This window comes from Carassius gibelio, chromosome A21, assembly GCF_023724105.1.
Source record: "Carassius gibelio isolate Cgi1373 ecotype wild population from Czech Republic chromosome A21, carGib1.2-hapl.c, whole genome shotgun sequence".
NCBI lineage: Eukaryota > Metazoa > Chordata > Actinopteri > Cypriniformes > Cyprinidae > Carassius > Carassius gibelio.
Window position 1 is genome coordinate 7,917,869 of NC_068391.1, and position 26,034 is coordinate 7,943,902.

The 26,034-nt window shown below is 37.8% G+C and overlaps 2 protein-coding genes across 4 annotated transcripts in view; both read left to right on the forward strand.

The window, feature by feature from the left end:
* LOC127941716 (receptor-type tyrosine-protein phosphatase alpha) overlaps positions 1 to 22,294 on the forward strand; it is a 30,223-nt gene extending 7,929 nt beyond the window's left edge. For 2 of the 3 annotated variants that reach the window (XM_052537071.1, XM_052537072.1), the window contains exons 2-23: positions 3,574 to 3,620; positions 4,182 to 4,269; positions 5,025 to 5,396; positions 5,531 to 5,545; positions 7,429 to 7,513; positions 7,797 to 7,870; positions 9,339 to 9,475; positions 9,716 to 9,806; positions 10,018 to 10,094; positions 10,746 to 10,782; positions 10,872 to 10,969; positions 11,163 to 11,282; positions 11,606 to 11,772; positions 12,319 to 12,454; positions 12,553 to 12,702; positions 12,823 to 12,916; positions 13,974 to 14,050; positions 16,487 to 16,621; positions 16,906 to 17,031; positions 17,143 to 17,294; positions 18,137 to 18,272; positions 18,660 to 22,294. In XM_052537071.1, the coding sequence (XP_052393031.1) occupies positions 3,600 to 3,620; positions 4,182 to 4,269; positions 5,025 to 5,396; positions 5,531 to 5,545; positions 7,429 to 7,513; positions 7,797 to 7,870; positions 9,339 to 9,475; positions 9,716 to 9,806; positions 10,018 to 10,094; positions 10,746 to 10,782; positions 10,872 to 10,969; positions 11,163 to 11,282; positions 11,606 to 11,772; positions 12,319 to 12,454; positions 12,553 to 12,702; positions 12,823 to 12,916; positions 13,974 to 14,050; positions 16,487 to 16,621; positions 16,906 to 17,031; positions 17,143 to 17,294; positions 18,137 to 18,272; positions 18,660 to 18,734 (2,463 nt within the window). In that variant the 5' untranslated portion in view covers positions 3,574 to 3,599 and the 3' untranslated portion in view covers positions 18,735 to 22,294. The remainder of the gene's footprint in view (positions 1 to 3,573; positions 3,621 to 4,181; positions 4,270 to 5,024; positions 5,397 to 5,530; positions 5,546 to 7,428; positions 7,514 to 7,796; positions 7,871 to 9,338; positions 9,476 to 9,715; positions 9,807 to 10,017; positions 10,095 to 10,745; positions 10,783 to 10,871; positions 10,970 to 11,162; positions 11,283 to 11,605; positions 11,773 to 12,318; positions 12,455 to 12,552; positions 12,703 to 12,822; positions 12,917 to 13,973; positions 14,051 to 16,486; positions 16,622 to 16,905; positions 17,032 to 17,142; positions 17,295 to 18,136; positions 18,273 to 18,659) is intronic. The other variant, XM_052537073.1, reaches the window with a different exon arrangement.
* A 1,223-nt stretch (positions 22,295 to 23,517) lies between these two features.
* Positions 23,518 to 24,401, forward strand: LOC127941718 (progonadoliberin IIB). The gene is made up of 3 exons (XM_052537078.1): positions 23,518 to 23,796; positions 23,936 to 24,019; positions 24,126 to 24,401. The coding sequence occupies exons 1-3, from the start codon at positions 23,659 to 23,661 to the stop codon at positions 24,162 to 24,164; spliced, it is 261 nt and encodes an 86-aa protein (XP_052393038.1). The 5' UTR covers positions 23,518 to 23,658; the 3' UTR covers positions 24,165 to 24,401.
* Positions 24,402 to 26,034: the final 1,633 nt, after the last annotated feature.

Sequence of the window (26,034 nt, forward strand, 5' to 3'; positions counted from 1 at the left end):
ATAGAACCATCAGTGGTTCAACTGTAATTTAAGAATAATTTTTGTGCAGAAATAAAAACTAAAATAATGACTTTATTCTACAATTCTTCTCCAACCTCACCTTAGGCACCAATATAGAGAGTACAACGATGCATGCGTCGTGGAAATTAATGACAGATATTTAATTTTTGGTTGAATGATCCCATCAAGTAGTTGTTATTAGCCCAAGCAGAAGAATGTTTTTTCTTATCTCAAGGTGTACCTCTGGTCCCTCATTCATTCGACTTTATCGCATGTTTTTAGAATCCTGATTGGTTAGAAAAGTTATATCATACAAAACGTCTTAAACTTTTCAATGGCAGTGTAAGTTGCTACTTCTGAACACATGACCTATGCATGAATCACCGCTATTGAGCTTTTATTTTAAAGCAGTGTTGTTCCAAACCAGTGTGACTGCTCTGATTCTGCTCTGTTCCTCATGCAAGACACATCATTATGCTATGAGAATGATTACCATTTACATTTTTGTGTGAACGGTTCCTTTAACAACAAGAACTGTAAAGATCCTGGATTCAAATCTGTTGCAACTGTTAACAGGAACAGTTTGTGCAATAGAGCAGAACGTGCAACCTCTGCTGTAGTGCAAGTATGAAAACCTTCTTTCACGCCAAAGTGCGAAATCTAATGCAATTGAGATTGAACTCTCCCTATAGGATGCAGATATTCTGCACACGCCCAAGTCTGTGTTTTGATTTGTCGTCCTTTAGGAACAAGCCTCTTGGTGGAGCTGGAGACAGGCCATTTGTGCACTTAAAAATAAATGATGTCAGATCCCAGAGGATAACCCCTATTATTGGTGTCATCTATTAGAGGTGCGCCATTTCCTCACGACTCGCTAAGATAATAGCCAGGCCCGACTCATCAGTCTTAAAACAAATAGACGGGGGCAGTTTGCATATGCATATTTGACTGATTCAACAAAAAGTAAAATTATGCAACATCCTGGCACTTTTCCAAAACACTGTTTTGCTTTCCGTGATGTGTTAGTTAGGTGAGGGTGTTGGCGGCTTTTGGGCTGAATGATGGATCTGGCAGGCAATCACACATGCGGCAAAGGAAGGAAGGAAGCAATGTGCTCTCTTGGGTTTACGGCTTTCCTGCCAACTCCAGAAAGGGAGATGGGGACAGATAGAGATCGACGGTGAATGTATGGAGCGGGAGAGGAGAGACGAGACCATCTGTCCCTCTCATCTGAGGGATTCCTGCAGGCTCAGCCAAAAACGACTCCAATCGTTTCAGATTTGCCCTCCACCTGAAGAATGCTCAGCCATGTGCACACTCAGCCTTTAAACAAATTCTTTTTGACAACAAGCTTTTAAAATTCACGTGGTTGGCGGTAGAATAACGGGCATGTGAATGGGCGCTGTGGCGAGGCTGATTTGATTAAATTGTCAGAGATGAACGTGACCGCGAGTGTAACTTCTTTGTATGCAAATGGTCAGCTGTTTGCATTACCTAACTGCAGATTTCCATCCGAATTATCGCGGGAAGAGTCGAGGGACACCGATTTACATGTAGCCATTCATAGCTCAAAATGAGCTAAGGCAGCATGACGAACTGAAATGAATGAAGACATTGGCAAAAATGATGTTATCACGCTATTTGTGGTTCTGAGTTTTATTACAGGTGTTCTGAGTGGTTTTTGCGGCTGTTCAGTGGTTGCTAGATTATTTCTTAAGGGCTCAGGTTCCTCTTTCAATATAGACTGCCATTAAAAATTTATATTAAGCAGCACAACTTAATTAAATGAAAGCATGTAAAACTTTTGTTAAATGAGAGCATGTAAATATAAATACATTAATAACAATTAATATTTCCAGACATTTACCATAATATTATAAAAATATAATGATAATTTAAAATAGATATTATAAAAATATAATGAATCATTTTTTGTGCTAGGGCCAGTGACGATGTTGGCAGGGTAAGCATAAATCTGAACTATTGACCCCAGTGGGCTCGCAGACAAAACTCTTATTGTTGAGCCCTTTGAACAACATGAGTGTGAAAAAAAACACAAGTTTCATATTTTGGATGAGCTATACCCATATGAAAGGTCTCTTTATATAAGTCACTGCAATTTCATTTTTCGAATTGTGGTGTGATTATTGAAATTCTTGTGTAAGCTGCTCTTGATGATCCACCAAAAGCTCCTGGCCGGTTATTGGGCATGGTCTGCTGATGTTTAAATGACAGGGGTTCGTGGCTTAGATGCGATTGGAAGCTGTTCGGCCCGTTTGAAGAGCAGCAGTACCACGGATGCTCTAGCTTGATGAGTGCCAGACATGCTGGATTATTTCAGGATCTGACCCTTCAGATTGGCACAAGGATTATCATGGTTTAGTTAATGAGACACCGTTGAGATTACAGCACGGGTTAGCGGTCAACCTGCTACCCTCTGGAACTTGGCTTCAGATGCTGTGATTATATTTTCACTCCACACATCAAACCATCTCACAACTAAGAGCTTAATTCCCTCGGACCAAATCCGCAGGGAGTTTAGATACGTGGCCATGTATGTCTGAATCATGTGTAGAGTTGTAAAAGAGAGGGTATTGCCTTGTATATATTTTTCATATTGCTCTGTATAATCTTTGCAGGTTTTTTTAGAGTGCTTGTTTTCATGAATTTAACACCCAATCTAATCCGAATGCATCACATTGACTGCATGAGCTTCACTTCTCTGCTTGATGTGTTAGCCTTAAAGCAATGACTCATTTTCTGACTCAATTTAGAGGTTGTGCACACAATAATGAATGGCCTATAATGCATATTTCATATTTCACTATTCAGTATCATTTTTAATACTGTAAAATTATCATCCAAAATAAATATTAGTTTGATCACACTTTATATTCAGGTCCAACTGCTTCATCATCTTCAAGTAAACTATCAGTAGTAAAGAATGAATGATATCATGCTTGACATTCCTATCCTGTGTGAACAACATCATAAATGAAGGGTGTTGTAGATTTAAAAGTTAAAGCTGCAGTCGGTAACTTTCGACGCTCTAGCGGTTAATAAACAGAACTGCTTGCGTCTTGCGTAAGAACATCGTAGCCGGAACTACTTCTCTCTGTTTATGTCTATGAAGAATCACAAAGGTACTGGGTTACTCCGCCGCAGTATCCCCAAAGCAATCTAAAATAGTCCGAATATAAACACTTATTATAGGTGTACCCTAGTGATTCAGGACAAGCTAAAAATACTGTTTGGAAAATGGATTCATGGTGTACTCGCTTATTATATATATTTTTCTACATTTTGAACACAAACAAAGTTATGGACCGCAGCTCTGATTGGTTGTTTTTTACCGGGAGCGATGGAGTTTCTGCAAATGGCAATAGGACCACTGGGAGGAGCCAGAGGTGCTTGATTTTTTCACAGATTATCTGTCTCATATTCTACTGTCAGGACATAATGACAGGTTTAACAAATATGTAAAAAAATATATTTTTACAAAAGTTACCTACTGCAGCTTTAATGTTGCTGAGTTTTAAAGATAAATTCTTCTTTTCTTTCTTTCATCTACAGGAGATCATTGTGCGGATGAGTGAGTGATGCAAGTTTCGTTTCTCCAGGTAAGTCTATTAATTTGATCCTTGACAAGAGCAGAAGTTCATGTAGCGACAATCCTTTCTAAAAAAAGGTTTGGATTTTGGTAGTGCTGGTAAATAGTTAAAGGAACAGTTCACCCCAAAATTACAATTTATCTTGTGAAATGGTTCTTAGTGACTCATAAAATGCAGGTCAATGGCAACTGTCACTTAAGTCCAAAAAAATGAATACCCATGCATGGCTCCTGATGATATATTGCGGTCTTATAAAGTGAAACGATCAGTCTGTGCCTGCTACAGTACTCTCTCTATAAGTTGACTTGGAAAGAGTTAGATGGATCGCTAGATGTTTGGCAGAGTGCTAAATGTTTTGATGGAGCCTGCGATGCTCCATTTACATTGGGGGAGATAAACCCATGAATGGCATACTTATAGAAGTCACTGAACAATACACCGGGGTAAGACAATGTAGTTTGATGCAAAAAAAATCTGACACACTTTACAATTAAATAGTGCTGTGAAATTATAAGACTGAAGACATGTCGAAGATTGATTTTGGGTCATGTCTTGTTTACTGTGTTTCAGGGCAGTATGGGTGTGTGTCCCCTGCTCCTGCTACTCCTCGTAGCCTTTGTGGCCCTCAGCACGGCCCAGACACTCCCTGGCCCTTCAGGTAAGGCACTTAATGGAACCCAAAACCTTTGGTTAACACAGTCACTTTTCCTCCATTCGAAAAAACAGATCTAATTACTCTCTAGTTATTTTTTGATGGTGAGTGTTTTTTTTTGTTAGTCACTTTTACTCCACATTGGTCTTTGCTTGTGAATTCAAATCATCAGCGACTTATGTCAGCATATTAAACTGAGAAAAGTTATATTTAACCTGGAAGATTCCTATAAAGGAGGTTAAAGCAAGCCTACTTTAAAGTTTACCGTTGCAATCCGTCTTCTCCCACTAAAAATGTCAAATATTTTGAGGCCCAGAAAATTACCCAGGAATTGCCTTGAGGAAATGGCATTTCCTCAAACACCTGATTTTGGTTTGTGAGATACTCTACGTTCACCTGTTAGCGTTGAGATCCCAAACTTCCTTTAAACATACAATGCCTTTTAAAAGATTGAGGTTGATAAGAATTGTAAAATGTTGTTGAAAGAAGTCACACATACAGTAAAAAAATGTTTAAATAACTGTTTTCTATTTTAATATTGTAACAATTTATTTATTCCTGTGATGGCAAAAAGGAATTTTCAGCAGTCTTCAGTGTCACATGATCCTTCAGAAATCATTCTTATGTGCTGATTTGCTGCTCAAGAGAAATTTCTTATTATTGTCAATGTTGAAAAATCGTGCTGGTAAATTTTTTTTTGGAAACCATGTTTTTTACTTTTGGGATTCTTGGATGAAAGCTTTAAAATCTCTCTCTCTCAGGTCCAGTCCTGACTACCGAACCTACACACCCTCCTTCCACATCACCCGCTACATCCATCCAGGATCCCCTATCATCCACCCCATCTGCGGCACCGTCTCCTGAACTTGTAACACCAGGACTCAATGACTCCATGGGCGTGGGGACCCCAGAGGCTCCTACTGGCCCTCCTCTTGTTGTCCCTTCAACTGTGCCTGTCTCTACCGAGGCATCTGCTGTGTCCCCGGCCCTCACCACCGTCAAGACTACAGTTTTATCTACATCAGAGCCCCCTACACCTGAGCCAACACCCACTCAGCCCACTTCAGAGCCTGAGACAGACACTCCATCGGCCCCTACAGATGCCACCACAGCTGACATCAGCAAGCCTCCAGGTACCATTAGTCTCTTTGTTCAATTTGAAACCGACTGAACCGTTCTTTCATCCTAGTCTTTTCCAACTATTTGTAAAGAGCTGCTTACACTTTCTATTGCTGTTGTGTCTTTCTGTTTTTCTCATGTAATGAAGATGATGATGGGCAAGGTGAGTTTTTTACCTTTTTCACTAAAATTTTCATGCAGAATGAATTTGTTTACTAGTTTACTAGTAGCCATGGATTACACAACTGTTTAGAGTTTAAGTCACTGGTCCAAATATATTAGTCCCATGGTCTGTTTAAAACCGATATACAGACAATGATGTCACATTTAGATCTTAAAGAGCCACACAGATGGGAAATCAAAAATTACCTGTATTACAGTGTATGATGTAGCTGTCCATCAGTGTAAACAATGTGCAAAGTAATTAAACCAAAAAGTACACGAAGTTATTGGCTTCTAAAGTAAGGAGTCCACTCTGAATCGCTGAAACGAGTCGTTATAGATTTCAAATCTTTTGCCCATCTCTATGTACGTCACTAGGAACACTTTGCATAATAATCTCCGCCTACAGTCTTGGGAGAAATGAAACTCTGAGCTGCCCCACCCCCCACACAGACGCTCTGGTTGGTGTGATAGCATCATGTCGAGGAGACAGTGTGTTTTTAATTGTAAAGGCAAGTTTGTTTTATTTTCACTGCCAAAGAATGAAGATCAGAAGAATCAATGGCTAAAATTCATTTTCACCACAATACCAGAGCAGTACAACAAATCCCTTTTGTTGTGTTCACAACATTTCACTGATGACTGCTTTTCTAATCTCGGTGAGTACAGCGGGATTTTCAAAGTGTTTGGCCATAAAAGAGGGTTCATTACCAACTTTATTTAGACCAACGAGCATCTCCGAATCACAACGCGAAGTATGATTATGAAGTTATGTGTTTGTTTTCTCCCGAGCGTCTTATCAGTATGTGTGCTGTCTGCAGCCTTTGTCTGCGCTGATTTTCATTTACAAACACGTCATTAAAATGAAGTGTAACTCCGTGAATACTCAACGAAGAGGCATGAGAGAGATATCTATAGAAAGCTTGACATGTCTGCTTTAAAACTAAACAAGTGCTGCCGAAAACAGATATTCTGTGAAAAAAGTAATCCATATGAAAACAACGCGATGTCTGTTTTTCACGTCTCCCTTCATTATATCTAATGTGACCATAACCCCGCGCTGAATGCGCTATTCAGATTCAAACTGAAGCGCGCGGCTTGAATACGCACACACAGAAGAAAAAGCAGCGAGACTGTTCAAGTTTTTTATTTTACTGTTTGCTTCGCGGTGAGAGGAATAAGACATAATTCACCCCAAAAAGATGCTAACGCATAGTTTACCCTGGAGGTGTGTGCGGAACAACCAATCCAAACTGCTTATGTAAGTTGACCAATCAGAACACACTATGCTACCGAAAGGTGGGGTTTAAGGAAACTGAATCTTTTGAACAGCTTCGCGCGAACCGTTTGGGGATCTCTGAGAATTGAGGTAATTTTAAAATGATATTTTGACAAAATGACAATGTTTTTTAACCTTGGATGGATTTAAACTTAATGTACAGGACTTATAAACAGTGATAGGAAGCTTAGAATTTTCATCTTACTGGCTCTTTAAATAAAGAAGGAAACAAAAATAATTGATGAATTAAGGGGTTATTTGAATGTTTTTGAAAGAAGTCTCTTATGCTCAACAAGACTGCATTTATTTGATAAAATAAAATAAAGTAAAAGCTGTAATATTGTGAAAAAAATATTATAGTTCAAAATAACTTTTCTATTTTAATATGCTTAAAAATTGAATTCATTCCTGTGATGGCAAAGCTGAATCTTCAGCAGTCATTACTCCAGGCTTTTTTCTGATTTTGTGCTCAAGAAACATTTGTATTATAAGTGTAAAAAAAAAAGATATGCTGCTTTCAATTTTTTTGTGGAATTTTTAAGGGGTTCTTTAGTATCAGTGTTTCTTTTTTTATGTTTTTAAAACTCATTTTGTCCTCAACTCAGATGACACTGCGATCATGGCGGTGATGGTTGCCCTGTCCTCTCTGCTGGTCATTGTCTTCATCATCATTGTCCTGTATATGCTCAGGTGAGTCCCAGTTTTCAGAAACTTTCAGCTGTTCATTCGGTACAAAAAGTGCTCCGTGCATAGATTCCAGCTCAGAAAACTACATAAAGAGTTATAAGTTACAAGCAAAGCATAGAAGAACCAGCATACACATACACATACACATGCACAGTCTTATAGAACAGATGAGAGTTCAGAAAGCTCCATTCATCAGGAAACCTACAACGGCTGCAGGGAGCCACGAGGCTGAATTGTCCAGTTACTATGGTAATGATTGGCTTTTTGTTCCGCTCTTTTGTCGCAGGTTTAAGAAGTACAAGCAGGCAGGGAGCCACTCCAATTCCTTCCGCCTGACCAATGGCAGAGCTGACGACACAGGTAGGAATTAGAGATAGTGTATGTCTTAGAGTGTATGGCTTTCTAGGGATCAGAGTGTATGTCTTTCTGTCAACGCTCTTGGGAATTTTGGTCCTTAAAGGGGGGGTGAAATGCTCATTTTCACTCAATATCCTGTTAATCTTTAGTATAGAGTAGTACTGCATCCTTCATAACTCCAAAAAGTCTTTAGTTTTATTATATTCATAAGAGAAAGATAGTCTGTACCGATTTTTCCCGGAAAAACACGACCGGCTGGAGGCGTGACATGTGGGCGGAGCTAAAGAATCACGAGTGCCAGTAGGCTTTTGCGTTGACCGCGTTTGGAAGTTGTGACATTACCGTGAGGAAAAAAAACATCATCCAAAACAAACCATGGCTAACAGTCAGATTCAGCCGTTTATTTATGATCCAGAATCAGATCCCGAGGCTGAAACTGAACGAAAGCAGCAGCAGCAACGGCTCGCTCCGAGCGGGGTTCGAACCCGGGTCTCCGGCATGGGAGGCGGACGCACTAACAAGGAGGCAGAGATATTTTAAGCAGTTTTTCTCACCGCCTGCGGTTCCAACACACGATCGTGACCCTTTTTCGTTGGGATTGCATCATCCTTAAGAAATAAACGATACGCAAATCAGTCGTCAAACTGGGCCTTGTTTGTAAAACAAGCATCTTCGAAATGCAGGGAACAAACACAAACACTTGCACAACTCCGTTGATGCTCTGTAAAAATAAACTCCATCCACTGGTCCCTTAATGCTGTTTTTTTTTTTTTTGGTAATCTGTGCAGGGTTGTCTTGCCCTGGCAACCAAAAACACACTTCTTTTGTGACTTTTCGCGATGTTCTCGCTCTGATCAGTGAATGAATGTCTGTGCTCAGCCTCTCTCTGCTCTGCTATACGGGAGCGTGTGCTCTTCTGGGAGAAGTGCCCTCAGGACCCATATAAGGAAATTCCGCTCCATCTAACGTCACACAGAGCCATACTCGAAAAAAACTTTCAGAAACTTGACAAACCGGAAGGAGTATTTTTGGAACAGAAATACTCCTTCAAATGTACAACTTAATTTTTGAAACTTTGTCCATGTTTAGCATGGGAATCCAACTCTTTAGTGTAAAAAAAGTGTAAAAAACTCAGTATGCATGAAATAGCATTTCACCCCCCCTTTAAAAGTAGCGAATAAATAAAAGTTACAATTAAAAGACATTGATGGATGCAATGCTAGTGTCAGCTGTTGATTGCATCATTTTTGAAACACATGAAAGTTTTTTTTTAGCTTTTTTCCTTGAATTGTATTGTTTTGCCCCCTACTGGCCATCGTGAACACAACATGGATAAAGGACAAATTGCAAGTCATTTTTTAAATATTACATTTACAAAAAAAAAAGGTTTGCCTTTAACATGTATATTTCTTTTTATTCACTCTGTTTCTTCCCTGTTCCTTACACCTCCTTTCCTTACACTATTTAATAGAGCTTTCGAGTGTGCCGCTTTTGGCTCGCTCTCCTAGTACCAACAGGAAGTACCCGCCCCTTTCCATCGACAAGCTGGAAGAGGAAATGAACCGCCGAATGGCCGATGACAATAAACTCTTCCGGGAAGAATTCAACGTAGGTCCACAAACAAACACATAAACATAGTGCTCTAAATCATGAATGGACAGATCAGAGTCCTGACTCGAAATTTCACCATATTTAGAATGACCCCCCAAAAATCTGCCATCTGAACTACATAAAATTTCCCAAATAGAGTGTATTTAGGCAGATAAATCTGTGGTGTTGGTGTGTATCTCCTCGTGATGCTCTCGGCCCGTGTGAACTTGTAGGATTGACTGTTTCTTTGCTTTGCAGTCGTTGCCTGTATGTCCTATTCAGGCCTCATGTGATGCTGCCTCGAAGGAGGAGAATAAGGAGAAGAACAGATATGTCAACATCCTGCCCTGTAAGGCTTTCCCACAACTTATCTCCAAACCAGAGCTGATAACGCATGCTTTTACCAGAGCTACAAGGCCTACAAAAGAGTTCATTATGTGAAAATGGCTGTAATACATATAACAATAATGCTGTGAGCCTTGTCATCTTTTTTTCATAGTTTATGTGTCAAACTGCCCTTTTTTATCCCTTTTTGTTTTATTTTTCACATCTTTTCTCAGATGATCATTCTAGGGTGCACCTGACGTCTTTAGAGGGTGTTCCAGACTCAGACTACATCAACGCTTCCTACATAAATGTAAGACCTCACACGCTAGTCATAAGCAAAATTCTGGCTGATCATTTTTATTTTAAAATTTGATACAATTTTGTTTAAATTAATTAAAAAGAAATCCCTAAAACATAAAATTTGTTTTTTTTTATAGTAAAAGTACATTTTGAATTGTGTTACTTTTGTATTATTACATAATCTAGTAAAGTATTTATTAATATTTTAAAATTGAATTTTGTTTTTCTCCATTCAGTTTTGAGGTTTAATTTTAGTTGACATTTTTAAATGAGTTTTAGTAATTTTGGTGCTTCAGCTTAAACTGTTTCAGTTAGATGCCGAGGCAACCTTTTTAATTTTCATTTAAGCTGAAAGTTTTTAAACTATTAAGTATATTTTTATTTTATTGCCGCTTCATTTAAATTACTAAAAAATTTTGATAATTTTAGTTTTAGTTTAGTTAATAATAACAACACATACAGATTTGTTGAAGATTACAATTAACTTATTTATGTTTTTAAAGATTAATTTCAAGTTAAGTATTAGAGGAAATGTCATCTAAATGTAAAAAATAGGGAAATATGATGCTTAAATTCTTAATAAGAATCCCTTATAATAAATGTTAAAACTCAACTGAACAGGACCTTGTCACTTTTTCACACAAAAAATATTTTTCTTCAGGGATACCAGGAGAAAAACAAATTTATCGCTGCACAAGGTAAACTAAATTTTTATAAATGTATAAATACCATTGCATTTATTAACCAACAACTAAATAAAAGCTAAACTCAAGTTTTTTCATTGTAGGTCCAAAGGAGGAAACGGTCAATGACTTCTGGAGGATGATCTGGGAACAGAACACTGCCACCATAGTCATGGTGACCAATCTGAAAGAGAGGAAAGAGGTAAATGCCACAAGAAATCTATTTAATGTAGGCTAGTGTCAAAGGAGAAGTAAGCTGATCTTTGATTTTACAGCCTCGGCTCTTATCGCGGTCTCGCATAATGGAGTGCAACTTTGTGGAAGATGGCCGTTAATAAAGATGTATGATCACTGCAGTGATGCTGATTATGATAGATTGTGTTTCATATCTGCAGTGTAAATGTGCTCAGTACTGGCCCGACCAGGGATGCTGGACCTACGGAAATATCCGCGTGTCTGTGGAGGACATGATGGTTCTGGTTGACTATACCATCCGCAAGTTCTGCATTCAGCAGGTAAGAAGTGTAGACAACAATCATTAGTGGTTGAGCAATATATTTTACAGGTTGATTATATGGTTGTTTTTTGGCATTTTGAAATGATTGGAACTGGATGATAAATGTACTCATTTGGCCCTAATAAAAGAAGTGCTAGCGCCCTCCTGTGTTAAAATATACCAGTAGTCTTAATCATTGATGATGTGGGTTTTTGGGTGATTGTTTTATTAGTTCCAGTTACAAATAAAAAAAAAACACAATTCGGAGAAGGCTGTTATTACAAGAAGTACTGTTGAACTCTTGTTTAGTGAATGAAGACAATCTCTGTTGGGTGTGTTTAGGTGGGTGATGTGTCCGGTAAGAAGCCTCAGAGGCTGGTCACACAGTTTCACTTCACCAGCTGGCCTGATTTCGGGGTTCCTTTCACTCCCATTGGCATGCTGAAGTTCCTTAAGAAGGTCAAGACCTGCAATCCACAGTATGCTGGACCCATAGTGGTTCACTGCAGGTAAAGAGCTTTATTATCTTCTGTGTATGTGCACAACGGCCATTCAGATGTTTAGATGTTTTACTTTTTCAGCAAGGTTGCATTCAATTAATCAAAAGACATTTATAATGTTACAATAAATGCTGTTCTTTTAAACCTTCTATTCATCAAATAGTCCTAGGGGGAAATCAAGATTTCTACAAAAATTTCAAACAGCGCAAATGTTTTCAACATGTTTCTTGAGCAACAAACCAGCATATTAAAATGATTTCTGACACAGAATAATAGAGTAAAGGCTGCTAAAAAAAGGCAGCTTTTGCATCACTGAAATTAATTTCATTTTTAGAATATACTAAAATAGAAACAGAAATTTTGAATTGTAATAATATTTCACTATTTTACTGTTTTACAATATTTTAGATCAAATAAATGCAGCCTTGCTGAGCATAAGATAATGCTAAAACATTTAAAAATATATACAAAAAAAGTAAAGACCCAAAACATTTTAAAAGTAGAATGTGTGAGCAGTTTTTCTGAAGGTTTGTGATTTTCATCTGTTTATCTCAGTGCGGGTGTCGGCAGGACGGGGACCTTCATCGTGATAGATGCTATGCTGGACATGATGGGGGCGGAGAGAAAGGTCGACGTCTTCGGATTCGTCACACGGATCAGAGCCCAGCGCTGTCAAATGGTCCAAACCGATGTGAGTTTATAGAAAACCTCTCATTAAAGTCATAATACAACTGTATTAGGTATTCTGGCTCCAAATACTCCTCTCCCACCCTCCCTCTCTCCCTACAGATGCAGTATGTGTTTATATTCCAAGCTTTGCTAGAGCACTACCTGTACGGAGACACAGAGTTAGAAGTGACGTCTCTGGAGTCTCACCTGAATAAGCTGTACGCTCCTTTACCTGGAGCTGGCTGTGGAGGCCTGGAGGCAGAGTTTAAGGTGGCACAAACAGCTTTTTTTATTTTCTCTTTTTCTTGCTTTTTTGGAAAATATATTGTTCTGGGACCATGTTGTTTTTCTCGTGTTCTATTTTAATTATTATCTTTTTCTGTCTTTTAGAAACTTACCTCCATTAAAATCCAAAATGACAAGATGAGAACAGGGAACTTGCCTGCCAACATGAAGAAAAATCGTGTTTTGCAAATCATTCCATGTGAGTTGTGCATCAATGTTTAATAATCGGATTGTGAATTGTGAGAATATATTTTGAATAATCAAAATCACATTACCTTTAATATGTTAGAGGTAGACATGTGCCAGCATTCGGTAATGCAATATATTACTGTAATTAATATGTAGGTATTGTTACCGTGGGCACTGCTAAAAACCATGAATAATTATATATTATAAATTATCCATAATTTGGAATGCATTTTAAGAATACTTTTCCCATCGACTGGTCAAAATGCACAACACAGCTGTATGTATTATTGTATTTAAATATTCCGGTATTTTTATTATAAGAAAAAAAGTTATTAAATCTATTATACTGTACTATGACCACTTTTTTAAAAATGTAATTTAAATTTAGAAATGTAAATACCATGATAATACCGTATACCTTGATAAGAACAAGAGCAATTAATCACAACATGAAAATTAGATACCGGCATAACCCTAGTTAGAGGTCAGTAGCACACACACGTTTGTTTTTGTGAAAAGTGGGGACATCCCATAGGCGTAATGGTTTTTATACTGTAGAAACTGTATATTCTATCGCCCTTCACCAACTCTACACCTAACAATAACCCTCACAGGAAACTTTGTGCATTTTTACTTTCTCAAAAAAACTAATTCTGTATGGTTTATAAGCGTTTTGAAAAATGGGGACATGGGTTATGTCCTCATAAGTCACCTTCTCCTTGTAATACCTGTGTCATACCCATGTCATTATACAGAGTTGTGTCCTGATATGTCACAAAAACAAGAACACACACACACACATATTAAGATGCTAAATTAAGCAGTTATTTACAAATCAGCATATTACAATGATTTTTTTTTTTTTTTTAAGATAGTGGGACACTGAAGACTGCAGTAATGATGCTGTATATTCAGTTTTGCTATCACGGCAATAAATTACATTTTAAAATATATTCAGATAGAAGAATTGTAACTTTATTGTATAACTTTATCCTTTCACAAGTTATTTGGCAGCTGCTTTTTTCCAAAGTGAGTTTTATCAGCAAGTGCATTCCTGTCTCTTTCAGATGAGTTTAACAGAGTGATCATCCCTGTAAAACGAGGGGAGGAGAACACCGACTACATCAACGCCTCTTTTATAGATGTGAGTGCAACCGGTCTGACCTCAAGCCAACGTTTACTCCCAACTAACTGTGATATTACTCAGTGGAGCCTGAAGGTTATGCAACAGTATTCCACGCTCTGTCGAGAGACCACACAAATGAGCTTTTCTTTTCTTTTAGGAGTGGTTTAAACACATTTTTCTGTCATGTAGTTATACGGACGCCCATGCTGAGATCAGGAGCCTGGACAGTGAACGTTGTCATATAAATATATTTATTTATTCTGTACCAAAAAGTGTTAGTATTACAAACTCTTTTAAAATTAGCTGATGCTGAGTGTCTAAGGTTCAGGTCAGTCTTTTAGGATGTTGCATGACGATAAGCATGTTTGCCTTAGAAGACAGCTGCCTAAGTAAGCAGTAGGCATTGAGGCAGCTCACTAGGTTTTTGGGACAGACCTCATGGGTTCATGCAGATCAGTGAGAGTGGGGTAGCTTTGTTTTTTGATAAATGCCCTTTCACTTCTGTGGCTGAAGCACTTAATCAAAAGGTAATCAAACAGAGAAAAAAACTTCTCCGGTGCTGCTATAATGGAAACCAAAGTTGCTTTGCAATCTGGAAGATAACTATACTGATGAACAAAAGCCTATTTTGTCTTAATTTTTTGCCTTTATAGTGTACATGCCCACCGGCACAAATAAATCCAATTATGACTGCCAAAAGAGTGCTGGAAATCTAAAATATGCAGCATTGTGGTACTATGATTGCTTTTAATAAACCATTAATATAGTCATCATGTGCATTGCTGTTCAAAAGTATGGGGTCAGTATTTTTTGGGGAAAGAGAAAGGATTACCATACTTTTATTTAGCAAAGATTCATTAAATTGATCAAAAGTGACATCAAAGATATTTGAAATGTTACAAAAGATTTATATATATATATATATATTGTCACGGGAGGAGCACAAGACAGACACAGTGGGCGTGGCGTCAGGCCTCGGAGAGGCTTTTATTAACAGAAATCATAAAACAAAGGGAATAAAAGTGGCCAAAGGGGGAAAGTGTCCAAAATAACAGGGAATCTGGTGTCCTCGTCGTGCTGCGGGATTTGTGTAGGTCGGGCAGTGTTCATCAAGGAAGGGTCCAGGCAAGGGGCGGAGTCCGGCGGCCGCACGCGCTCCCCTCCTTGGTCCGGGGCGCGAGGGGCGGCGGCTTCTCCTAGCGGCCGCGTCTCTCTCGTTGGCCGCGGCGCTGGTAGGGGATGGACGGCCCAGCATCCTGGCCCGTCGGCCGTGTATACGGGTGCGGTTCCCATCCGGATCGCGGGTCCGGCAGCTCACGTCTTGGTGGCGCGGGAGTCCCTCAACGCACCCTTCCTGGACCCACGAGGACACCAGTGTGCATGCACGGGGAAGAGACCGGTCTCCTGAGGAGAGGCGCGTTGGGCTTTTAAACAGCGGCGGTAATGAGGCTCCACTTCCTTCAGGTGTGCCCCATCACACGCCGCCAGCCCTGACTCGTCCAGCGCCCCTCCTCTCACACACCCACTCCAGTCGGGAGCCTGGTGAAGGGCGGCGATTTAGGACGGGGTGCCGGTGATAATCAGGGAGGAGGCAGCTGACTCGTCACAATATATATATATATATATATATATATATATATATATATATATATATATATATATATATATATATATATATATATATATTAAAAGCTGTTCCTTTGCTTTTCATTTCTATTAATCAAAAATCATTACAGTTCCGAAAACAATGTTTCAGAGTTGCAACCGTTTTCAACATTGATAATAATAAATGTTAATATTACTACATAGCATCACAGGAATAAATTGCATTTGAAAATATCTTAACATTAACATTCCACCATATTACAGTTTTTACTGTGTTATAAAATAAAATAAATGCAGCCTACCCTTTTAGGGGACACCTCACTACTCTATCAACAAAGGCTTAATCTGAGATTTGTCAGACTCACTCTACCGGATGTATTACTTTGAGATGGAAGGATTTTAAACCACCACCTACTTCTATGTAAATAAAAAAAAGTGTCATCTTATGTACATTTGGAAATAATTGCATTTCCTTTGAAAAAGCGTCTTTCTTATTTGGGCATAATAGGACAGAATGCTTAGATATCATCTAACTTTTTATGCTTTTTCGTTTAATTTTATTTACAGCTTATTTGGGGCATGTTATAAGTCAGTGTATACAGGAATGATCTATTCAGATTATATGTTGTGTTTAATTTCAGTAAAACCTAATAAACATAATGTTCAATAAATGCAGCCTTGCTGAGGATAAGACTTTATTTCAAAAACATTATAATCTTACTGACCCTAAACTTTTGATTGGTAGTGTATATCCACAATTACTGATGCCCATTTTATACAAAGGTATAAAGTAGACATTCTGTGTGTGTGTGTGTGTGTGTGTGTGTGTGTGTGTGTGTGTGTGTGCAGGGTTATAGGCAAAAGGACTCCTACATGGCATGTCAGGGACCTCTGCAGCACACTATTGAGGACTTCTGGAGAATGATCTGGGAGTGGAGAAGCTGTTCTATTGTTATGCTGACCGAGCTGGAGGAGAGAGGACAGGCAAGTTCACATGCTTTCTCTCTTTTGTAGCATATATGATCATTCTAACTCTGTTTTTAGAGTTGTCAGTTTGATGTGGAGCAGTTGTGACCAAATGGCTAGAGAGTCAGACTTATAACCCAAAGGTTGCGGGTTCGAGTCTCAGGTGTGGGGAAGTGACATGTCACTTCACTCACTCACTTATAGTTAAAGATCTGGGACAGTAACAGAAAAATGTCAACCCACCTGTTGTGACTGAAAAAAAAAAAAAAAATTCAAATCTGTCTGTTCCCCACTATCTGCAGGAGAAGTGTGCGCAGTATTGGTCTAGTGATGGTGTTATGGTTTGCGGGGACATCTCTATTGAGTTGAAGAGGGAGGAGGAAAGTGAAAGCTACACTGTTAGGGACCTCCTCGTCACCAATAACAGAGTGAGTCCACGTCAGAGGATCTCCTGAAAGAGATTTATGCGTCTTTTATCACTGTATTTTAATGTTTGCCATTACTGTAATTCCCGTTCTCATTTCACTTTCTCTCTGCAGGAAAATAAGTCTCGGGCTGTGAGGCAGTTTCATTTCCACGGCTGGCCAGAGGTGGGCATCCCGTCTGACGGGAAGGGTATGATCAACATCATCGCTGCCGTTCAGAAACAGCAGCAGCAGTCTGGAAACCACCCAATCACTGTGCACTGCAGGTAAGCCACACCTACTCCTCTAGCCAATCAGGAGCCCCGAAACATGAAACTTCATTTAGCATAATTTGTATTAATATATTTGTGTGTGTATATATATATGTATTTTTGTTATTATGACAATTATGATTATTATTATTTTATTTCATAATCCTAAATTGCAATACAAAATTAAATAAATTAAATTAATTGCAATTAGAAAATTTGAATCATGAATACAGTAAAAACAGTAATAATGTTTAAAGTTCGGAAGAATGTCATTTATTTGAAATGGAAACACAAATGTCTCTACTTGCACTTTGATCAATTCAATGTGCCCTTGTTGAATAATGAAAAGTATTGATATATTATGATAATTTCTTAAATCTTACTGACCCTTTTGAAGAGTAATGTATTTTTTAGCTTGAAAAGGCTTTGGTTTGTCTCTTTGTGCTTTAAAGGAATCCCATATAACAAATCGGGAAATAACAAGTTTATATTATTTTATGGTTGTGACAGCTGTGTACTACTCTGATTATTACATAAAGCGTTATTCAACTTTACCACAAACCTTCTAGGCTGGATACAGGATATTTTGGTTAGACAGGAATGGCAACTTTAATAGGTCTTACTGGTTTGGCAGCTTAAGTAAGGTTTAGTGGTTTTGTAATTCTGGAAGGCATCCGTGGGTGCTTGGTATGAATTAAACAAACCTGTCCATTAATTACATCTCCAAAGCACTCGGTAATGATGAAACGGATTGAGTTGCTGTGTCCAGTGGGATTTCGGGGTCAGCCAGTCAAGGAAGGTAGAAACAGACTCATTGAAATCCACAGAGTGGGTGATTGATGTTTGTGTGTTAACAGTGCCGGAGCAGGGCGCACGGGGACATTCTGTGCTCTGAGCACGGTCCTGGAGCGGGTGAAGGCCGAGGGCATCCTGGACGTTTTTCAGACGGTGAAGAGTCTAAGACTACAGAGACCGCACATGGTGCAGACACTGGTGAGCAAACACGTGTTGACCTACTGAATTTAACAATGTGCAGTTTAACTGAACAACTGTTGTTTTTGCCAGAGACTTAAAACTAGAGAAAATTGTGATTTTAAAAATGTGAGTAAAAATTTTTTGGTTGTTATATATCAATAGGAGTGATGACTAAATATTATAAGAAATATTAATGTTGTAATTTACTATTACAGTTGTAACATTCACTGTAAAATAAAAACAGACAACTATTTATGATGATAATTTCATAGTACATTTGTAAAATTACAATATACATTTTTATGGCTATATTTACCAACTTTTATTTTGGCAGAAACCACACAAAACCCTTCAAGCTTCTCTTTTCAGTCATTCAGATTCGTTACATCTTGCTTCTCCCCACAGGAGCAGTACGAGTTCTGCTACAAAGTGGTCCAGGAATACATTGATGCCTTCTCTGACTACGCCAACTTCAAGTAAAGCCCCGCCCACCTGCAGAAGACCGCACAGACTTTCCCAGTCATGCACTCGCGTCCACACGTTCACAAAAACGCCGCTAAATGAGACAGACTGCCAGCGCAAAGCAAAAGGGAATGAGAATCCTTTGGCCGGCAAGCACGAGAACACGTTGGTGCTGAAGATGCAAAGAAAACACCATTAGAGATGCCTTCTTGAATATTTTGTAATATTGCTCTTGTTAATAAGGCCCTTACCCATTTCTCTCAGTGTAAATATGCTCTTGTATTTTTGTTTCGTTTCGTTTGTTTGGTTTTAGAAGCCGTTTTTAGTGTGACCTTAATATAGTTTACTGGTATATAAATGCATATATGAATAGCGCTATAGAGACGGGCGTGAAAGAGAGGTAGCAAGATTAGGGTGCTTTTCACTGGGTGTTTCAACAAGAACTTCCTTCTTTCTCTGCAGTTGAGTGACTGAAACCTATTTGAATGGCAGCTTAATCCCACTTGCCTGTAGCTACATAGCACACAACATGGCAAAATCAACCAATTGTGGTGCTTGAGCGATTGTAAATGCGTGCATTCGCAGAAAACCCTTCACTGTGCTCTTCCATTGTTTGCTGGAGTGACAGATATCATTTTGAGTGTTTTGACACTCTCAGTGAGTTCATTTTTTATTTTTTATTTTTGCTGGGACCGTTTTTTGCGGTGTGACTAAGCATCACTTAGATTTGAAAATGTGAAGCGTCCGTTTTGTTAGAAAGTGTGCCAGACCCGACTTGTTCTGCCTCGGTCCAAACTAGACAATGGTAGAGGAAGATAAGATTAAAAAGACAAAAAAAGAGGAAACCCAGAGAAATTCAGTTTTTCTTTTGATGTTCTGTTCCCTTTTTGAATCTCACGAGGGTTTTTGTGTCAAGTTTCGTTCCATGCTTTTTACACAAACATCTTTTCTTGTCAAGATCGCTCTAAAAGCACTTCCTGTATATGCAAATGTAACCAAGAAAGTGATGTTTACATGCCCAGATGTCTGATAATTGGCCTTAACAACTGTGCTTGACAATAAGGTTTCGGTGTACAGGCATTTACTTTTCCTTCATTTGAAGATAAATGATCCCACCGGCCCATCTATTTGCAAGGTACTGGTGCAAAGTTGATCCAGAAAGTTCTAGTAGATATGACCCAAGATGGCCTGATCATCTGTTCCTGCCCATGTAAAGGACTTCAGCCGTCGTGCCGAAGTCAACGAGCCCTTTCCAGCTCCACTGAGCCAGATAGATTGATAAATTATGTTTTCAGCCGTCAGCGGTTCTCCAAGCAAAAAGAGCAGGTCGATGGTATGAATGAGGACGTGTATTGTCATTTTAACTAGTGAAAACATCAAAAGCAAGTTATTTTCCAGCGACTGTTTTATGTACCAGTAGGTTAAGCCCTATTAACCTGTAGGTTAATGCATTGACAGTCACCCATCTGTCACTTTCCATGTCAACAGGGTTCTCAATGGAAACTGTTTTTTTTTATATATTATTACAGATCCATGATGTTCTGAATTCTGAATAACGGATTTCTATTACAGCTTTCCGTGGGCTTCATTTGAAGATATTCCAATAAGTGCTGATGGATTTGCTTGAATGTTGTGTGAGTCGACTGTTGTGATTTGCTAACCCTTGCCACATAGCAGCAGGACACTGTGCCAATAGCAGCAGGAACCTTCTTCAGAGGTGGGAAAGTGCCTCTTCATGTTCCTCTAGCTTTAAGCTTATTGCCGCCTGCTCGTTTGTAGCCCATGTTCTCCCAATCCATTGGGACATTGTGGCCTGTATGGCGTATGATAATCTGTAATGGAACCCAAATAGTTACTTGGTCGGTTACTGTTTTTGGTGTTTTTTAAGCTTTTTTTCTTCTTCTTCTTTGCTTCCATACTATATCCTGGAGGAAGCACCAGACTTTAGGTCAAGTTCCTCAAAATCTAAGCTCTTAATGTGCTGAGAGCAATCTAGTTCTTCTGGACAAGAAAGGGAAGCCACGTGTCTGGTAGCTCACTTCATTCTTCTGTCGAATGTGACATTGAAATGGCCTGCTTGGATAAGCAAAAGATGACAACAAGACTGAAAAGTAAAGGAAATTAAAATTGAGGATTTTGTCTGAAACCTATCTCTTTGATCGGATCGGATCGTTTCTAAATCTCAATTTACAGCCTGTTTTACATTCCATAAATCCTAAAAACGTCCCTCTGTTTATGCACCCTTCTGTACATAATGTAAGGTTATTTATATTACATTCCTATCTGTTGCCTTGCTTTTGTTTTATATTTTTCTTTCACTCGTTTTTTTTTTTTTTTTTTTAAGATACTTGTATATTAAACTGTACTGGGACCATTTTGAATATTAGATTTTCCCCCATTTTAAATTCGGTATTATTGTCTTAAAATCTTATTTTTTTTTTTATTTACATCTGTTTTTTTTCTTCTAGTGTTATTCAAATTTGAATATATATGTATATATAATTATATATATGATGCAAATGATATATAATTATATAATGCCAAATGGCCTTTCTAAACAAGATACTGTTCAAACCTAATAAAAGTGCTTGAGATTTTATCTGCAGTCATTTTACTTTGTGTAAAATCTCTAAAACATTAGAAATACATGTATACATATGTAATATGTACTCTATACCATTCAAAAGTTTTTTTGTTTTTTTTTTACTTTTACTTTGGTGTCGATGAATTAAATTGATCTATAGTGACAGTAAAACAAATATACACTGAACATTAAAAATGTCAAAGCAGCACATTAGAATGATTTCTGAAGGATCATGTGACACTGAAGACTGGAGTAATGATGCTGAAAATTCAAGTGCCATCACAGAAATAAATTACTTATTAATATTTAAAATAAATAAATAAAAAATATTGAAATAATATTTGACAATATTACTGTTTTGACTGTGTTTTAATAAATGCATATTTTGTGAGTGTTCTTTCTCTGTGAGGCTTGATCCCCGAGGGGACATTCAAGGAGAGTGTCACGTCACCTTGTCTCCCATCCTTCCTGGCCCTTTAGACCTGAGATGTGATCGGATTATCACTGGAGACCCCGCTGCGTGTTTAAATACCATGTGACAGGAGTTCAATCAGATCTTGAAACTCTGTGATGAGTCAGTCGTACACCGTCCGTCACACTCTTTGCTCTGATCACCCCGAGGGAAGACTTGTGTGGAATTAAGACCAAAGTCAGGCTGGAGTGTTTGCACAGTGTTTTTCTCTCTGGGCCACCGTGCGTTTCATGCGGGTCGGGGGTCACAACTGATGGATGTGAGGTCACACTGGGCACTTTTTACAGCTTAGAGGAAATGAGCTAGACATTTGCTTTCGTAAAAGGACATGCTCATCAAGAATGTGTGATATTGGGGTCACTGGAGTTGCCAAGTTAAAAAAAAAAAAGAATATTCTATATATGTATGATAAATATTGACAATGTTCCAGTTTAGATGGCTGGTGGTGCAATAAATGTAGAATTTCTTAAAAGCCTACACTTCACTGTTCATTAATATATAAATAAATAAATATAATGCTGATATTTTGAAGATTCTGTTCATTAAAACATCCTGAAAGATAGACATCATAATTTTCACAAAAATATTCAACAGCACAATTTTTTTAAAGACTGAGTATTAATTTATAAAAACATTTTTTTTAAATTAATCTTAAGCAGGAAATCAGCATATTAGATTCGTTTGTGAATGATCATAAGATACTAAAGACTAAATACTAAAGATATATAGAAAAGACTATTAGATAATTTTGAATCACAAGAATATTTCACAATAATACAGTTTTTACAGTATTTTAATTAACTAAATGCAGCATTGATGACTATAAAAGACTTTTAACTTAATCAAGAGTCTAACTTTTCAACAGCAGAGTTAGTGTATATTCTCTTTTCTTTCTTTGCCTGGTTTTTAAATGTTTACTATTGAAAAATATTACATTTAATTAATAATGTGTGTGTCTGTGTGTGTGTGTGTATATATATATATATATATATATATATATATATATATATATATATATACACACATACATATTTTGATTAGTTTCTTTTAAATTAAATTGCTGTCTAAATTAAATTCTAGATATACAATTACGTAATGATTAAATAAATAAATAGAACCACTTATAGTGCTTTTTTTCCCTATTTGCTTTAAATTGCACTTTGGCTCATTCTTGGCCATTGTTTTGAAGCTGAAAATATGAATAGCATCAAATTTACGCGTTTGTGACGTAGTTGACAAATGTGTATGGGTGTGACTTGTGATGTGTATATTTACATGAGTGTTTTGTTGGAATAAGAGGACACTGTCCCGTGGGGGTCAAACAGTGTTTGGAGATGATAATTGGAATTGAGCTTATCTTCCACATGCTCTCCTCCCAAAGGAACCGAAATGACCAGGCAAAGTGTTTGAGGGCTGAGGAGGTCAGTGTGTGTATGTGTGTGTGTGTATTTAGACAGGGAGGGAGATCTGGAGTGAAATATAAACTTTGAGGAAGAGGAGGAGGAAGATTCCAGAGAATGAGCTCAGAAGCTCACTGAACCGTTCACTTGAGGGAAACAAGATCATATCAGGATTACCAAGACTTCACAGTCGAGGACCTACTGCAGAAGACCCTTCAGATACAAGGTAATAACAATGTTTAGTTTTGCTTTTAGATGGTCTTTGAAAATTATATTTTGTTGTTATTAAGTGACAGTGATTCGGAGAGAATTCTTTAGACATTATGGTCTCCATTGTGCTTTATTGTCTTTTAAACGTAATCGCCATCATACTTTTCTGTCAAACATTTTTCCTGAAATTGTTAGGCTGGTAAACCTAGACCTGAAGGTGTAGTTACTGGCTTACTCTCCATTTGTCTCATCAGTCTCTGTTCTCTTTCTTCAGTTATGGTGCACATCTGCAGGCTGTTTGTGGTGATGGGGATGCTGATGTTTCTAAGTGTCCAGTTTGCCAGCTCTCAGCACTGGTCTCATGGCTGGTACCCTGGAGGAAAGAGAGAGATAGACGTTTACGATCCTTCAGAGGTATGTGAATATTTCAAAAATATATATAATTCTGTCAGAAAGAAGGTTACTGTTAGAAAAGGACTGTCTTTTGTTAATTGAAAGGCATATTTTGATGTGCTAAGCCATCATGTTGCTTTCTATTTTATATTCAAATCAGGTTTCAGAAGAAATCAAACTCTGTAATGCAGGGAAATGCAGCTTCCTGAGACCCCAGGGAAGAAACATTCTGAAGACAATACTGGTGGGTACAGGTGTTGTTTCGGCTTATAGCCTCTTAGGTAAATAGTCATGACAGGGATATTGTGAATATTTCTTTAAAAACTTGACTAACTTAATGGCTTTAACAGCTGGACGCCCTCACACGGGATTTCCAGAGGAGAAAGTGACACCGAGATGACGCATCAGCCCATGTCCAAAGAACCATCATTTCCAGCAAACACATTAGGCCTGCATTTGCATCCAAGTTATCCTGTGATATTTTATTTATTTATATATTTATTTATTTTTGTATATGTTCTGTATTTTTGTTCTCGTCTCAAAGCCATTGTGAGTTAGTCTATACTGCCAGCACTATGTAACCGTTTGCAGCAGTTCCTACAATAAAGACTTTATTTTGGTATTTTGTTTTAATTGTTCAGTGTCTTCTTTAATTTGCTCTAGGTACACAGATTTTTGCATTATATATATATATATATATTAATTAAAATTAATTTCGTTTTTATTTTATACTCGTTTTAAACTTAAAATGTTCGCCACCAGATGGCGCAAATGGACATGCTTATCAAAATTCATTAGGACCAGGAATGTTCACGTTATCATTGACAGTATAAACTACATTAAATTCAGCGCAGCACCTGTACGCTTTTAACACTGAAGCAAAAAAAAAAAAATATTTTAGCTAATAAAGCATTTGCTGTTAATTAAATTTTCCAGTTGGATTTTATGTTCACTATTGCTCTTTTCGTACATTTTTAACATACTGATCCCACTCAAATACCATATTGCCATCACCAGTAAAAACAAATAATCAAAATGATCAATAGAAATGATCACTATAACCAATTAATTCTCAACTGACCCTAGTACTGAGGCTTTTGATTTTAAAGGAGATAGTCAATGAAGTTGTGTACATCCAGATAATTTCCCCTCAGGGAAGGAAATGGGTGAGACCTCAGTTTAGTCAATTATGTTATTATGAGCATGAAAACACACTGAAACCTTTCTTCCACCACCTTGTCCCCTCTCTCTTTCTCTCTCGCTCTTAAGCACACACACACACACACGTTTGTTTTTGTGAAAAGTGGGGACATCCCATAGGCGTAATGGTTTTCATACCCTACAAACTATATATTCTATCGCCCTACACCAACCCTACCCCTAAACATAAGTCTCACAGGAAACTTTGTGCACTTTTACTTTCTTAAAAAAAAAATTAATTCTGTATGATTTATAAGCGTTTTGAAAAATGGGGACATGTGTTATGTCCTCATTAGTCATCCTCTCCTTGTAATACCTGTGTCATACCCATGTCATTATACAGAGTTGTATCCTGATATTTCACAAAAACAAGAGCGCACACTAACACACACACACACACTAACACACACACACACACATACAGATATTTGTGACAGCCTACAAGACCCACATTCCCATGGAATATAATGTATGTTCTCTTCTAATCCAGAAAACGGCAATAAACATGACTAGGTCAAAGGCATTACATTCACATGTGTAGTTTTCATATTAAGAGTACATGCATTTTTTGTCTGTTTAGGCAGTTCTCCAGTCAATGATTCCAGCAACTGAAGACATTCCAAAGGAAAAAAGATCATGCAGCAGAAAGACATGCACAAAATTCAAAATGTGCACATTTTCTTATTCATTAAATAACTGAACACACAATTATTATATACTTTTGTAATACAAATTTAACTCTTGTGTGACAGGATGAAAAAGGAAATAAGCCTGAAGGAGATCACTTTGTTGGCAAGCAACCAACTTTCATTTCTGCTGACCGGAAGCACAGACCTAGAAAAATGAAAGAGCATTTTGTTCACTACTGGTAACTAGAATATTAATAGCTATAACACAGATGACTTTTCTGTTTTCTCATGTGTTGTAGGCATTTTGGTTTCACTATGGCACAATACTACAGAAATAGCTCAGCCAAAAAAAGAAATTAAAACAAATAAATAAAACAAATCCCGTATTTTAGCTTCAAGTAATGGTTAGAAGTTTAAATAAATGTATTAG

Bases quoted from the DNA above. Each gene is read 5' to 3' on its own strand.
- LOC127941718 (XM_052537078.1), top strand. From the start codon at position 23,659: ATGGTGCACATCTGCAGGCTGTTTGTGGTGATGGGGATGCTGATGTTT. The intron at 23,797-23,935 runs GTATGTGAATAT...TATTCAAATCAG, and splicing joins ACGTTTACGATCCTTCAGAG to GTTTCAGAAGAAATCAAACT. The intron at 24,020-24,125 runs GTGGGTACAGGT...TGGCTTTAACAG, and splicing joins ACATTCTGAAGACAATACTG to CTGGACGCCCTCACACGGGA.